Source organism: Trichoplusia ni, chromosome 2 (genome assembly GCF_003590095.1).
Source record: "Trichoplusia ni isolate ovarian cell line Hi5 chromosome 2, tn1, whole genome shotgun sequence".
NCBI lineage: Eukaryota > Metazoa > Arthropoda > Insecta > Lepidoptera > Noctuidae > Trichoplusia > Trichoplusia ni.
In genome coordinates, this window is record NC_039479.1 from 5,533,088 (window position 1) to 5,549,399 (window position 16,312).

The window sequence follows — 16,312 nt, forward strand, 5'->3', positions numbered from 1 at the left end:
CAATCGTTGCATCTCCCACACGACTTTATTCGCCAATACATCTGAATATAGTGATTGGTATGTAGCGGCGTCTGCAAAAATAGTGCTCAGGAAAATCTGATTTGATTACCATACGCAATGATTTTGAATATGTTTTGTCTCGTAAAAACTTTTTGAATTAAAAACCCACGACGGTACAACTGGTGTTCTCGCGGTATGCGAGTCATATCCTACAACGCTTACTATGCGAAAAATAACGATATCGATTTCACGATTCGTTAGTCATTTAAAATCTCATTACACCCGACTTAGGGATTAATACGTAATTAATACTGTTTACACTTGAGACAAGGCAAATAATATAAAAATACATTATGCAAGAATGTCATATCACGTAATAATAAAGTCAAAGGATCTACCGACACCTTTTAAAGCAAGACAATTACATTGCGATGTGAGACAGCGCCCTACAAAGTGTATAGCTGCATCTTACTCGCCTGTAATGTATCTATTATTTACAATTAAACATAAAACAATTAATTGTATAAACAACTCCTATGTTTATCCTTACAAAGACAATGTTTGTTTATAGAATTACGGAATATAAATGTATAAACTTGTTGACGTTTACAATTGTGGAGGGTTAGATCAAGATTTATAACCGCGCACTTCGGTGTTTAGGGTTAAGTCATGAGGTGATTTAGATGTGTCTTGGGAGATATTTCTTCTTCTAGAAATATTTCAATAGAAAAATTTGCTTTGGAATAAAATACAGGCAACAAAACTGTATATGTACTTTTATCCGTGGAAGTTATTTAAATCTAAAGCAATAGGATTTTTTATTATTTACATATATAGAAGACGTTTAAAAAAATACTGTATCAAATATCACTCTATCAAAACAATCGTCTTTAATAAGTATGTTCATTATAAGTGATGATAGTACTAATGACGTGTTATCTGTAGCACGCTCCTTGAATATTAACCAAGACATTACAAATGTATCAAATAATAACTCATACAAAACTATAATCGCAACGTTTACACACCACTATCTACACGATAACATGATTAAAGAAAGGTGTCTCTTTGCAGGTTGCACGGACAAGGCTTAAATGGGGCGAACGCAATTAAATTAAAAACTAAAGTTCCTTGCACGATACGCAAATACTCGCGCAGACTGCCGATGTTTGCTCTCGGAACGTTATCACTTGATAAGTTAGAACACAAGCCTAGATCAAACAACGTTATCATGGTAACGTTCTTACTGGAGAGTACGAGGAGGTGCACAGACTCCGCTCCGCTCCGGCGCGGCTCGCAGACCACCTGAGGCACGAGGCAGCAGCGCGCTGAACCGCGGATGGCGCCGCGCATCACCCACCACATGGACCGGTCAAAGTGAAAACAATTCATGTGACTAAAGTGTTAATGTTAGTGTAAATAGCCAAAGAACAAACCAAAGCTGTACAGCAGAAATTCCTAGTCGAAAGAGATTATTTTGTCGTCAAGCTGGAGGAACTAACGACATTCGATACCGTCGATACCGACCTTGACAATGTCAGTGCGAAGGTGGAGGAGTGCCTGGCGCGGAACGAGCACGTGTCGCTGGTGGAGTCGTGCCCGGCGTACTACGACGGGCTGCTGTGCTGGGACCCCACGCCGTGGAACACGCTGGCCATCCAGCGCTGCTTCAGCGAGTTCCACGGCGTGCAGTACGACGACACACGTGAGTTCATCTCTAATCCTTATTACGCACCACTAGAGTATGTAAACAAAGGTATCACGTGCTTTAGACGGTTTTATTGGGGATCTCACACAAATCTCGCCAAGATTTCGTATTGGGAATTAAGGTTAAGGTAATCCAAAGTCACGTTAAACTAACAGAAGTGAGAGTCAATATTGATATCTCTTTGTTAATGTTCTTCATATACTCCTTGATCTTGGTCTCATTATGATTTCGTTTTTCTTCGTATTTATTACAATCCTTTTTTCGTTCCTTTCTGTAAAACCCAACGCAACAAAACAAAGTAGCCAAATCTCTTGTACCCAAGCAGATACACAGTTGAATCCCCGTACATAGCCGAGTCTTAACGAAATATTTCATGTTTTGAAAACAAAAGGTTTTGTTTTTGGAGCCGACTGCATTGGGCTTTGTTCTTAAAAAACTTCGTTCTTCAAATACATACAATACAACATGCACACATGTCATATTCTTTTACTATTTTGTACAAAATACGAACTGCTTTGAACAGACTTTTTCATGGTGGACTGTAGGTACCAACTTACACATATATCTAGCCAAAATCCGACGTATTTCAAGCGGGTTGCATTCAGACAACGGGTATTTAAATTACTAAATAGTTTGTGCCGTTTCCGTTCAATTTTCTATTCACATCCGAGATAGTAAACAATTCAAACACAATATTGTCTAAATAGTGTAAATTAAATTGTTTTTTAAGTATTTATCAATGCGTTTTAACATAAACAGGTGTTCAATAAAATAAAGGATTCAATTTGACATTTTAAATTATAAACACTTATTGAAAATCTATGCGAGTTGCGGATATAATTATTGAACGCAACTACAAAACAACAACACATTAACGCGTCGTGTTTTGTATAAATAAAAACAATGGTGATAAACCGATCTCTGTAATACAAAGGACTTGAAATGTGAACTTCACTACTCACTACTAATGTGAACTACAATTAATCCTCTTGAATGTTTACTATTTAAAAAGTAATTACAATAGGGATGATGACAATTTTTTTTTGCCGTGTCTTCTTGTAGTTTTTTGTATAATAATGGATACGTATTTTTTAATTTGTCCCGCAAACATAAATTGACCAAATTACAGTGAATGAAACTTACGCATGACGTCACGATTGAGTATAAATATATCGGTACGTCACAAGCCCCCTCTGCTAAACTTTAAAGCAGTTAATCTTTGACAGTTCTAGTTTTTCTGAAAAAGGGAAAAATACGTGTCTCATACTTTTCAATTATCTAACTGAGGGACTAATGAGATTTTTTGTTTTTATACCCAGTCATCATCCCTATTTAGAATGTGGGACGCTATTATCCACACAAATTACGATTCGATATAAATACTTTTTCGATGGCGTTCTTGCTAGAAGCTGAGACCTTTAGAACAATAGACAAAACACAATCGTTCCAGACTCCTTTGTTTCTTTTAAAATACGATGTGAATACAGATTGTAATGCTGTGCTACGACAGTATGTAACCTTTTAAATAAAACGCTTTATTTTCGAATTTTGAATCTGGTGAATAGTGTTCTATATTTAGAACTGGCTTTGGTTGTTACAGTTACAATTGATTATACGAATTCTTTATAGAGTTTTAAATTTCTTGTACGAATTTTTAATCATTAAAAGAAGCTAGATTGAGGAAAAAATCTTGGGTCTATCTTTTTTCAATAAAATAAATTCAAGTTTTTTAGATTGTTATTGTTTAAATGCAAAATAAGTAATAGAGAGCTGTAAATAGAAGTACTTCTTTAACTTTCCATGGCGTTAAGCCGCTTCCACAGTTTTCCATTTGAATAAATATATTGTAACGAATCTACCTTTTCCCTTGTACTAAAACGGGGTTAGGTACGATTTACGACTATTTGTTTCTGATATTTATCTAATGTATTCACAAAGAGGTTTTTCCTTTCTAAATAAATATCAGACAAATGTCACAACATACTTGAACTATAGTCACGGTTATCAATTCGTTTAGTCAGAGATTCAATCAGATATGAAAATGAATCATCATTTGATATCGTTTATGACCTACGAGTATGTTCTAATGTTAAAAGAGTACCGATCTCTAAATATGATTGCAGTTGTGATAGACAGTTGCCGGTCGACACCGTGCTATGTTGTCACGCTTCCACAAATACAATAATATTGGTGTTAGAGAAGGCTGTAGGCTGTTTTGAGAGCTTATATTAAGAGCATTAGTTTTTTGGCTGTAGGATTTTGGGCCGATGCCTTTGGAGAATTAAGGCGTTCGTTTTCTTGCTTGTATTATAAACCGGTATATAAGTAGTACCGGAACCAGTGTCACCGAATATTTTCGCTGTCGTATTCTACTTGCTTAGTACTGTCTGAAAAACATAAAATGTTAGCTTTAGTTACTTATTCAGATTCAACATACAAACATCGACGAGAGATCTGTTTTGTAGTTCGTTTTACATCTGTCAAAGTATACAATAAAGATTGATAATCTTCTCCTGTTTGTGGCACGTGTCTCGGAGACCACTTCATTCTTCTTTTATATATTTGTGTATTGCATCAGTACTACTTTAAGACTGCATAAAGCTATCGCTGGCAGCTTTGAAAACCGTTCCAAAGACACTAAAATCCAGAACAACTGCTGTTTGAAATCTAGTCTGCCTATAAAAGCAAGGAAATTATGAAAATAAAAAGCATCTGTTGTTGAGCGTAATCCCGCGCCAAATCCTTACTGGGTCCGAACAATATCGTTCAAACAAATACACAGTTTATCCGAGAAGTAATCGCTCCAAGTATTTTGTAAGGAGACTGGATTTGTGTTATAATATCGATGTTTGGGATCAAATAGTATGGATAGAGGATTTCCGTAGCGCGACTATTGTTTTTATTTTTATTGCACATAAATACACACTTGGACAATGTGTTCTTGGATTTTTTATGTATAAAATAGTTAGACGACCTCCGTGGTCGAGTGGCGTATGCACCGGTTTCAAGGTGTCGCTAGCTCTGAGGTCCCGGGTTTGATCCCCGGTCGGGTCAATGTAAAAATTCACATTTCTACATTGTCTCGGGTCTGGGTGTTTGTGGTACCTTCATTGTATCTGAATTTCATAACACAAGTGCTTTAGCAACTTACTTTGGGTTCAGAACAATGTATGTGATGTTGTCCGCATTTATTATTATTTATTATATTATTATTTATAAAGCGAGCTTAACCCAGAGTTGGGTTCTCTTACAGAAAATCTAGTAGGAATGTGATATAGAAGGAAATTAAAATAGCACAACAGTATTTGAAGAAGAAAAATAATATACTCATTTAAAACTACACTAAAGTTTCATAAAAGGGTATGTTGTAGTGTATGGTGTGTGCTTGTTGACTTGTTAGTTTAAGTTGCATGTGACGTATCTTTCTGAAGATGTTAAGTATATAAAACATAATTTAAATAGCTAGAAATGAAAAAAAAAACAAAGTATATATCGAAACGAATTTCTCAATTGTCAGTTAATCTGGGGATTATTCCCCAACTTCCCAACATCCCCAACATGTTGTTTTAATATCTAAATCTTTAAATTTAAAGGTAACCAATTTTTGCACAATTTCTTATTTTACTACTACAATGTGACGATTTTAAATGTTGGCTCGTGCCAAAATGTGTGCAATCAATAAAAGACACCACGCCAAACACACTGTGCGCGATGTGTCTCGGGTTCGATCCCCGCATAGAACAAGCACGAATGCAGGTTTTAATCTGAATGTCTTTATGCATGTGACTTGAAAGTTTGTGAAACCTCAAGATTCCTAAAAGAGCGAGTAATTTTTTTTTTATATGTTTTAATCCACATGTTTGTACAGAGAACGCCTCCCGATGGTGCCTGGACGGCGTGTGGCGCAACTACTCGAACTACGCGAACTGCACGGAACGCATCGCCAACGTGTCGCCCACTGACGTCACCAGCCTTATCTACCTCGCCGGCTACTCCCTCAGCCTCGCAGCGCTCTCGCTCGCTGTGTTCGTCTTCCTTTATTTCAAGTAAGTATCAAATTTTCTTTTTATGGCAATCTGCTGTTCTTTATAACAATTTCTGTTAGTGTCGTGTAGTGACTGCACATGGGTATGTAAGTAGGTTTTATAGCTCTTCCCGCGGCTATCTCTGGCTTAGGCAGTTAAAGGGGCCCGGGCCGTTTTTAGTCTTTATTTATTTTTAGTTTTATATTATTATTGGTTTTTGAAAGGCAAATGTTGTGACAGCTATCAAAAGATTTAATAATCCGGCGAGTAGTTATGCATCACGACGCCTGGGCCCCAATTCTGCTATTTTACAACGGTGGGTGAATGAATGGCAATTGGATTAAATTTGAAATTATTCCTATTCTCTTAAGCATTTTGCCAATACAATAATTAATTGTATTGACCTTGAGTGTACAGTCCTGTACTGATTTTGCAATTGTTGTACCTATAGAAAAATGCTTACGAGAATACGAAAATTGGCATTCTATGCCGAATTTCATTCATTCATCGGCCGTTGTAAATAGCAGAATTGGGGCCCTGGTGATCAATGCTCGTATCTTCCTTATATGGGAAAATGTATATGCCCTGCAGTGAGACGTATTATTTTGAAACGATAAAAACAGTTTACCGTGTTTAAATAAAATAAATATTTGGAGTAGGTTACAAGTAGATTGGATAACAAGATTAAATTATAAGAGGTATTTGCAAATCAATCTTACCTGTCGTGTAGTTCCCGTGATTCTTTGATAGATAAACTTACAACTAAATCTATGATTTGTGTGACGCTCTTTTTTGTTTACTAATTTTGGGAAAAATATGTAGGTAATTAATCCTGTACTGATTATGGTTCTTAATAACTGAAAACAAGAAAACCCTACTAAATGTGAAAGTAACTCTGTCTGTCTGTTACGCTTTCACGTCTAAACCACTGAACTGATTTTAATGAAATTTGGTACAGAGATAGACTTGACCTTGAGAAAAGACATAGGATAGTTTTTATCCTGGACTTTTGAAGAGTTTCTTCCAAACGCGATATAACCGACCTCGACGTTGGCGAAAAGCAAGTATTTCATAAGTTAAACTATTTCGTTTCATTAAATCGATTCGATTGAAAAATGCACAAAATTTTTAGTTTATGGGCAAATCGGTACCCTGGCAAAAAGGGCAACTTAGACAGAGTGACATTAACTACTTATTACTTTCATATGTCCAAAATAAAAGCATTAGCTAATTAGTTTTCAGTAGTGTCTTAACATTAACCTTGACATTGAAAGATCACACAAAATTGTTGGATTATATTTCGGACGGCGAGCCACGTCATTTGCACATAGATAACAAAATTGGAACTTTCCACTTTATTTTATTCATAGATTTAATAAGTGTAGACTACTAGTTAATTTATAACTATAATTATAGGTATTTAATTTGTTCATGCCCAAAATGAAATTCTTCAAATGCTTTTCATTATCTACTTGAAATCAATAAACAATCAACAAAAAAGTTAGCACGCAAATGGGTAATACTTAGTGTTTAAATGTAAATTAATAGTGAATATTCTTAAATGTAATACTTTGAATCAGGTAAATAAACTTACAAAACCTTAGAAGTTTTATGTAAATGCTCGTTCGCCGCTTGTATAATTTTCCCATTTTATTAAACTTTCGTGAGCTAAAACTATTACAAGAATGTCTTATCGTAATGGCATAAATGTAAATAAAATAAACTATCTACTTAATTTTACAGACAAACCGCAGTCTCAGAACATTTATTTAAATTTATAAATTTGACAAAAATGTAAGCCATTTAAGTTTAATTACGATGAGAAAATTAGCAATTGAATAGAGAACGAAAATCGACGTCAGATCTATTTCAAATATAGAACAGAAAAAAAACAAGATGATTAATAAAATATTTGTTTTTTAAAACGATATTATGGACTAAATATGCCAACATTCAGCCACAAAATGTAAAACGTTAAGTTAGACTTTCGCAATTCGCTGTTACCACTGGTTTTCGGTCTACCGTACAATAAATCAGACTCTAGTGCTCACCGCGTCAAGGGCTCTTCGGTACACTGAGTTACGAACACTTGTGAACGGACTGAAGTCCCGAAATTTGTTGGGAACACCCGTAATACGTAAACACTTCCATACACGCTTCAGTTTTGAAGATGAGCTAACACTAATGATCACAGTGTCTGCGTTTTCAAAATTCGTATATTATTTTCGTGTTCGTAAATTAAAGACATGCCTAGTATTCTCTCTTGTTTCGTCATTCTCCCGGGAGTATGATTGTAGCAGATATTCTTTACTTTTCTTAAAATTACCTTCTAAAAAAAGCTTATGTTTTTGGCTGAAGCAATATAAACGATTTATCGCACGTTACAAGTTTCGTAAAACACCTGAACCATTTGGTATTTCGCATCCAGCCTATATGAAAATAAGTCTTCTCATTTATAAGACCTACATTATATTATGTGCCGTAGATATTCCACGAGTAGATGTTTCCTTAGACCTTATAAATGACGTGGGTTAGGTTTCTAAATCATTTGTTAGTATAATGTAGGCATTTTGTAGTCGGTCCTTAGTCGTTGTCCCTCTTATTATTCAAGGGTCGAAATAAAATGGTAGTCCCAAGGGTAAATACCTGAAAACCGAGTCCTCTTGACATTTTCGTATTAGTATATAAACCTCATTTGTCTAAATGGACTAGTAGCTGTGCTAGTAGTTTTTGTAATCCAGGTTTACGTCTACGTCCACACCGATTTATATCAAAATCGGTCCAATCATTTGTGAGTCAAGATGTAACAAGCATACGTTCAACTCTCGTCGTTATAATAAAAAGGTAAATTAAAAATAAAACATTACACAAAGTAAACTCAGTCTATACAATAAATATGTAAATTCCAAAATTGGTAAACCGCAGCGCACAAATTGGTCCCAAATATGAAATGAATGTTTTGTTGTGACCGCACGCCATTTCGAATAGGCTTGCTCGACACATTAACGGTATTTCGTACACACAATTCCGAGGCACAAATCACAATACTTTTGTGCGCGGATACGAAATTTGAACTTGGAAATAGTAAAAAAAGTGCTTTATGTTTTGGTGCTTGACCAAATACCTTAGTTTCAATACAATAAAATACCATTAGAATGGATGATTTCTTTCGTTTTCTTTTATTTATAACTAGCTGTTGCCTGCGACTCCGTCCGTGTGACCGTCTGTAAAACAGTGCAACGTTTTTGCAGTACCTACTTAGGGTTTGAACGTCAATACTGAACCGCTAGGTTGAAACCATTTCATCGTAAAAAATATTTGTTGTACGTATCCTATGTTACTTTTTATAAGGAAACATTTTTTTTTACATCGTTGTAAATCTCCAAAAATATGTAACTTACTTTTACATTTATACATTAGTAAGGATAAGGATTTTAGGAAAAGAGTACTGCAGTCCCTTAAATTGTAAGAATTAATATGTATAGCTATCAATTTAGCAAAAAAATAATTACATGTTAGCTATTTTTTCATCTATACTTCTATACTAATATATAAAGCTGAGTTTGTTTGTTTGTTTGAACGCGTTAATCTCAGAAACTACTGGTCCAAATTGAAAAATTATTTTTGTGTTGAATAAACCATTCATCGAGGAAGGCTATAGGCTATAAACCATCACGCTGCGACTAATAGGAGCGAAGATACAATGGAAAATGTGAAAAAAACAGGGCAGGTATAAATCATAACTTATATCTTCTACCCACGGGGACGAAGTCGCGGGCAACAGCTAGTTTGAAATACGAAAAAAATTTATCTCATTATTTCATTAATTTACTCGTTACAAACCCAAATTATTATTTCAAGAGCAAAATCTTCAACATTTTGCGCAGAATATGACGAAAGATGACAGAGATCTCACAACCTTTGTACACAGTACACGCTATCAAAATACAAAGCAAATATTATTCTAAGCATTCTCTATACACACAAACGTACAAAACATTATATCATAACGTAATATATAAGTAAATAAACATAATACCAGATCGTAAAGAGCAACTAACTCTATTCATTATTATATGAGCAATTAGACGAAGCCAGCATTGTTACGAACAAAAGAGATAGATTTAATAAATCTACAATCCCATGCTTTTAAATGTCACTACATTCAAATTTTATCAAAATCGGTCTAGCCGTTTTATAGTTGTAAATTGCATTGTCATCGGGTTTGAAGCTACCCTGAGAATCTAGCTTATCGGGAAGTGGCTCAAAATTGTGTTGCAAACATACAACGGCAAACGACACCCAAACAAGTAAGAATAGTGAGCGTATAAACTACAGATCAAGTCTGTGAAATATTGTTATCAAGCTTGGTTTACAACTCATCATCATTGGCCTAGCCTTTTCCCAACTATGTTGGGGTCGGCTACCAGTCCAACCGGTTTCAGCTAAGTACCAGTGTTTTACAAGGAGCGACTGCCTATCTGACCTCCTTAACCCAGTTACCTGGGCAACACGATACCCCTTGGTTAGACTGGCTGTCAGACTTTTTCAAGCTTCTGACTACCTGTAACGACTGTCAAAGATGTAGGAATAACAGCCGGGACCCACAATTTAACGTGCCTTCCGAAACACGGAGGAACTCGTTATGACAAAGATGGTCACCCATCCACGGACCAACCGCGTCAAGCATAGCTTAACCTGTGATCGAATCACTTATGTGGTTATAGCTTAGCCACGAGCTCCTCCGCTTGGTTTACAACTATATCGAGGAAAAAGGAATCACTTGTGTGTTTATAAAAAAAATATATTTCATATAGCGCTGTCAGAATATCAGGTCGTAATAAAAAGTTTTTTATTTACTTTAGTGTAGTCGTTATAAAATAGTTCGGTTATTACTGAACAAGGTTTTTAGTAAACAATGTGCGATATGCGTCTAGACTGTATGCCCTAAAAAAGATTACCACTTATGAAAACATATTTCTTAATTAAAAACTATGTTTTCGTACTCGAAAACGAGGATTTTTGTTGTAATCTTTTTCCTAGAGATTGTTTAGGTTCTAACATTTGTTTTATTTTACCGGCTTGACAGTATATATGAACCATAATTTGTTGTAGCCTATAAGAATGATTTTTTTTGCATCTATAACAAAAATAATAGGCAACACCTTTGCAGACCACTTGACCTGCAACGCTCAACGCAAATAATTAAACTTAACAAATATTTTGATACATGAAAATTACACGGTTATTACATTTAATTGCTTATAAGTATATTAAAATAAATTAAGATAGCATTTCTTTTTGTTTGTGGGTTAGTAACGAATCCCAACTGCCTATCCTCTCACAGATTATACCCGCAACGACAGATAACATGAAAATGTTGTCAATATTATGTCGGCATCAGTTACGTGACAGCAAACACCATAAATGTTATTACTCTGAGTACATAACTTACGAAAGGAATTAAAGATAAAAAAATACTTGTATACAGACCAAATTAAAGTATAGATATTCTCTTACGTATTAAAAATTACAGGATTTTTTATCCTAGTTAAGTAACATCACGTGTATTTTTTAAAATCGAAGATTAATATCGTTTTTTTAATAAGTTTAATTCACACAATCAACAAAAAAATATGGTAAGCCGTAAGCGATTGCTATAAAAAACTATTTTTACTGGCTTGTTTTTGTACCTCAATCGCAATATTATAGGAATCAAAATAATTACAAAAGTAATTGTTTTTATGGTGACCATTAATGCAGTATTTTTGTCTCTATATGAAAATATCGACGATTTCCGATTAACGTATCGTGCCAACACACAATAAAGAAAATTGCAACTAAAACCAATCTTTGAACCGAAAATAGCTGTTAGGATAATGACCTTTATTTTATAGCTGTCTAAATATGTCCGGGTTTATAGCATTATAATTTATTTTACGACTTTCTTATTACCCGGATACTAATAAAAACATGAAGTATGGGTCAATAATAGGTAACGAAAGAACATCCCGCCAAAATGATTTTTATCGACGCATTGTCTTTCGTTCAACATCCAATATAATAGCTAATGAATTTTACTTTATAAAATAATAATAAATAAAATAATAAATGCGGACATCATCACATACATTGTTCTGAACCCAAAGTAAGTTGCTAAAGCACTTGTGTTATGGAATTCAGATACAACGAAGGTACCACAAACACCCAGACCCGAGACAATGTAGAAATGTGAATTTTTACATTGACCCGACCAGGGATCGAACCCGGAACCTCAGAGCTAGCGACACCTAGAAACCGGTGCGTACGCCACTCGACCACGGAGGTCGTCTTTGAAACTTCAATAGGCTAAGGCTGAAGTTTCTCCGATAGTCTAAGTTTAGGGTTTCCATTAAAAATGCTTATGAACGAATCTCTGTTTATATAGCGGTTTAAAAACATTAAAGCGTCCTAAATAAGCCTCTAGTCCATAGTGCTACCTGGCTGAATGACACATAACACAAAAAATTACAGGATAATATTTTTTACAATTAAAACATACAACTGACTCAAATAAAAACTAGCGAGCCAAAATCGATTAAATTGTATGCGACCAAAAAACAACCAGTTCCCGTAAAATGAAAAAAAGAATAATCAAAATCGGATAATTTAGCCCGAAGTTTTAACCTAAGAGGTTACCATAAAAAAAAAATCAGAACCTCCTCCATTTTAAGTTGTTTAAAAAATACCCTAGGGCCAGTTGATAGTTGATAAATCTAGCCTGGTATCATGCTTATGATAATTCTCGCCTATAATTTACTATAATGCGTCAAATAACGTTCATTATTACTCTCCCCGTGCGCTCATCATTACAATAAACAGACCATTTTGTACAAGTGCCACAATCTGTTGTGATATTATCCTTCACATTATGGATAATACGGGGATAACGGTTTTGGAAAGTGATAGAGGCCAAATTAAGCTCGTTTACCAACGTTATACATTTAAACGATGACATCAAAGGTATGTTTAGAATCAAAGAATCTTGCTACAAGTAAACGTCACGTAGTTTCTCGGTTTATGTGAATTCGCATTGCGTTTCCTTGTATCTTTTGTAATATGATAGAATCGGATCTTGTTACATTCGCTTCATTTTACTCCTAAACCAAAAAATAGTTTTTGATAATACTTGCGCTACGTACTCAAAAAGGGGCAGGTTTTTAGCAATACGTTTGCAAAAAGATTTTTAACGCCCTTTTATTTTGGCTACTTAAAGTTTTCTTAATCGACTCTCTTTCAAATGTCCGAAATGTCTTTCATTCAAACATCAACGAAAAAAAACTAAAAGCGCTCACAGCATCCTTATTCTCGCGTAACAAATAAATGGAACAGGTCTGCCCATACAATTCACCGTAAGCATGTTACATTTATGACACATTTAGCATTAAATATTAATAACAACACACTGCGCTATTCCGAAGTTCTAAGTAATACATTACAAGCAGGAGGAGTAGCTTCTTAGCGAGCATAACTTGTAGAACAAGTTCCACTCCGCCTGCAATATGTCACAACTTGCCCTCCATTATAACTTTAACTTCATACTTACTGAACCATTTACTGCGACTGATATAGTGTTACTGCTTGACTAGCTTAAGAGTTCCTTATCTATAGAAAGCCTTTTCCGTTGGGTCATGTCATAATCCCCACTAATATAATGGTAAAGTATGTCTGTCTTTCTTTCACGGTCAAAATCGATTGAAATATGGTACACAGATAGTCTACAGCCTGAAATAGGCCACTTTTAAACAGGAAAAGAGGCTTTTTAGGGTAGGTAATGGGGGTCAAAGCTTATATTAAACTTTTTTTTGAAAGGGCCTATGGCTTTGGAACTTGGAAACGGGTAACACCGCGCACTGTAGGTAGACTCAAGTCCACGCGGCAGAATCGCGGGCAACAGCTAGTTTACAATGTCTTTATGCCGTTAGTCTCGTAAATGTTACGTATGATATACTGCGTAACCTATGCTCCTACTCACGCTTCTACTAATTTGAGTCTTATTCAGGGAGGTGGCGATAGGTCCTTGAGAAACGAACTTCGCGTTTTATTTTTTGAGTTGCGATTAACAAAGGGAAAGTAGTAAATTGCAGAGTCAAGGCAAATTAGCTTTGGACATGACGACTGAACTTTGAATGGGTTACATAAGCTTTTGAGTAATAAGTTTTAAAGAAAACTAAAATGCTCAGCACTAGCATTATAATATGGCTCAAATGTACAAAGACACAGTGGTACAAAAAAGGGTATAAAATTTATTTGGAACACAAAATTTAACGTCGTCAGAGAGACCATGAATTTCAAATTTAAAACATTCTTGTCTTTACATTTACAAGTTTAATATGAGAGACGAATGTTTAAAAATACGTAGAATAAATAAAGAAAAATTTCGCCCACACAGCTCCTATATTATTTGAGTAAACGCTACCAAATTGTTGAGAAACTTTTGTCTGAACTTTATCTAAACTTTGATACAGCTAGTTATCTTAAACCCACGCAATGCTTACATGACCTGCGGTTAAATTAAAGGGTTTAACAACTACTAATGCTGTTTAATTTAATTAAAATCACGTTAAGAATATGGTTTTGTTAGATTTTGTCAATGAGAATTTGTAAGATAAAGTTATGCAGCTTATTTAATGCTCTTTCGTATTCGTCTGAATTCAAATGCGACAGACGTACACTTCAGCATAAATAAGACAAAATTGGGAGCCATCAAATTTCTAACCGTATTTGCCACTTAGACTTTAGTATTTTTTGTTGAAGTGGTAACATGAACACATAATCTGTGTTTTTTACAATAGTCTAGAAAACCATGGTTCATGAGACTCGTGACAGATAGATGGCGGAGCTTCAGTAAATAGGGCTACCAAAAAATAAAAAAAGCGAAATAGACTCTTTATATACCAGGTGTGGGAAACTAAAAAAGAAAACTAATTTTCAAATCAGTGATTCTGGTCTTTAAGAGACTTATTATGTACTTATCCTTACTTATTATGTACTTATCCTAATATTGTTTTTGTTTTCCAGGGACCTGCGATGTCTAAGGAACACGATACACACAAATCTCATGTCAACCTACATACTGTCTGCGTGTAGTTGGGTCCTAAACTTAGCTTTACAAGTAAGTATCTTTAACTTTAATACTAAATTTAGACCAATCTAAATCTAAAAAATCTCGATTATCGTGCAATCAGTTAAAAATATAGCAATGAAAATTAAGTTGTGAATGAAGTTGTTATTTCGGAGAAGACTATAGTTAATACACAAAATTTAGGCTTCCATTTCATTAGGCGGCGAAAGAAAAGACATTTATAAAGCGTTTTGTCAGCTTAAAAACTAACTTAAACCATGCTATAGTAGTTTATTATTAAGTAGTTTAAAAAAATGTTTAAACTTCCATTATACAAATTTATCTAACCATCAAATTATTGGTCCTCACCAATCTTAACGTTATCTAACTTTGATCGATTCATCAAAATGCTGTTACACCAATGTAGATTAGTTACATTGACAGAGCAATTTATCAAAACAGGCAAAGTGCCAAGAGTCATTTTTCAAACAGTTTAAAAACATCAGAAGAGCCTGATGAAGCTTTCAAGTGCTTTTCAATGTTTTAGATCCATAAATTTTACTGAAACCCTTTTATACTTCACACACAAGTCATTATTTTATCTAAACTTGTAGATAGTAGTTAAGTAATTAAATCAAAATGATTTTCCGTCAAATTAACAAACAAATGAAAGATAGGATAAAAAGGGTTGAATGAAGACATTTTCGGAGATGGGAACACAGTTTTACTAAAGTTTTCGATGAATTACAAGACAAATTAAAATAAATCCATGAATTTTCTCAAGCATTAGTTAAAATAATTGTATTAAAACAGTCCCCATCTAAAAAACGCATGCGACACCCAAAAAAAACATCTGATTTATATATCATAATAAGATGTAGCTAGTTTTCTATAGGTATACTAATATTTTAAACACCCAAAACTGAAAGTTACATTGCCCTTGTATCGTCATTCAATGTCAAACTTACGATGCAGTAGTCAATCTAAATGACCATACAACACTCACTTTTTAGTAAGATTCGCGAGTTAAACCACTAGAAAAACAAGTAACCTATCTGTGAGAGAAGAAAATAATTTTGCCATAATATTCATTTTGCCATAATATTAATTTTCATCTCAATCAAAGGAAAGTGAAAGTCTTCATAGAATTCCTCTCATATTTAAAACAGTAATCATCTAAAGAATTTCTTTCAAGTTGAAAGACATTTCTTCGTTGTTCATTCCTGTTATCTTGATCTAGTCGTACGTCACTCGAGTTAAGATAATGACAAATAGTATAAGGGTGCTCACACACGAGGCGGCACAAGCCACTTCACTACTCGCCTCTGAAATAAAAATGCGATTTTTGCACGTCGTTTTTTGACACAATTTAAAACAAGCAACTTTGTATTTTGCTTGTTATTGGTGCATAATAAATACTTATCATGGTTTTACACTGCGCAAACGACCATTTTTATGAAGTGGACGACGAGTCGT

The 16,312-nt window shown here is 34.6% G+C and overlaps 1 protein-coding gene across 1 annotated transcript in view; it reads left to right on the top strand.

Annotated features, from left to right (window-relative positions):
- Nucleotides 1–1,419: 1,419 nt before the first annotated feature.
- The window catches only part of LOC113504695 (diuretic hormone receptor), a gene marked incomplete at its 5' end in the record, with an annotated part of 29,786 nt that continues 14,893 nt past the window's right edge, over nt 1,420–16,312 (top strand). Inside the window, 3 exons of the mRNA XM_026887103.1 lie at nt 1,420–1,705; nt 5,577–5,754; nt 14,794–14,887. Coding sequence (XP_026742904.1) covers nt 1,420–1,705; nt 5,577–5,754; nt 14,794–14,887 — 558 coding nt within the window. The remainder of the gene's footprint in view (nt 1,706–5,576; nt 5,755–14,793; nt 14,888–16,312) is intronic.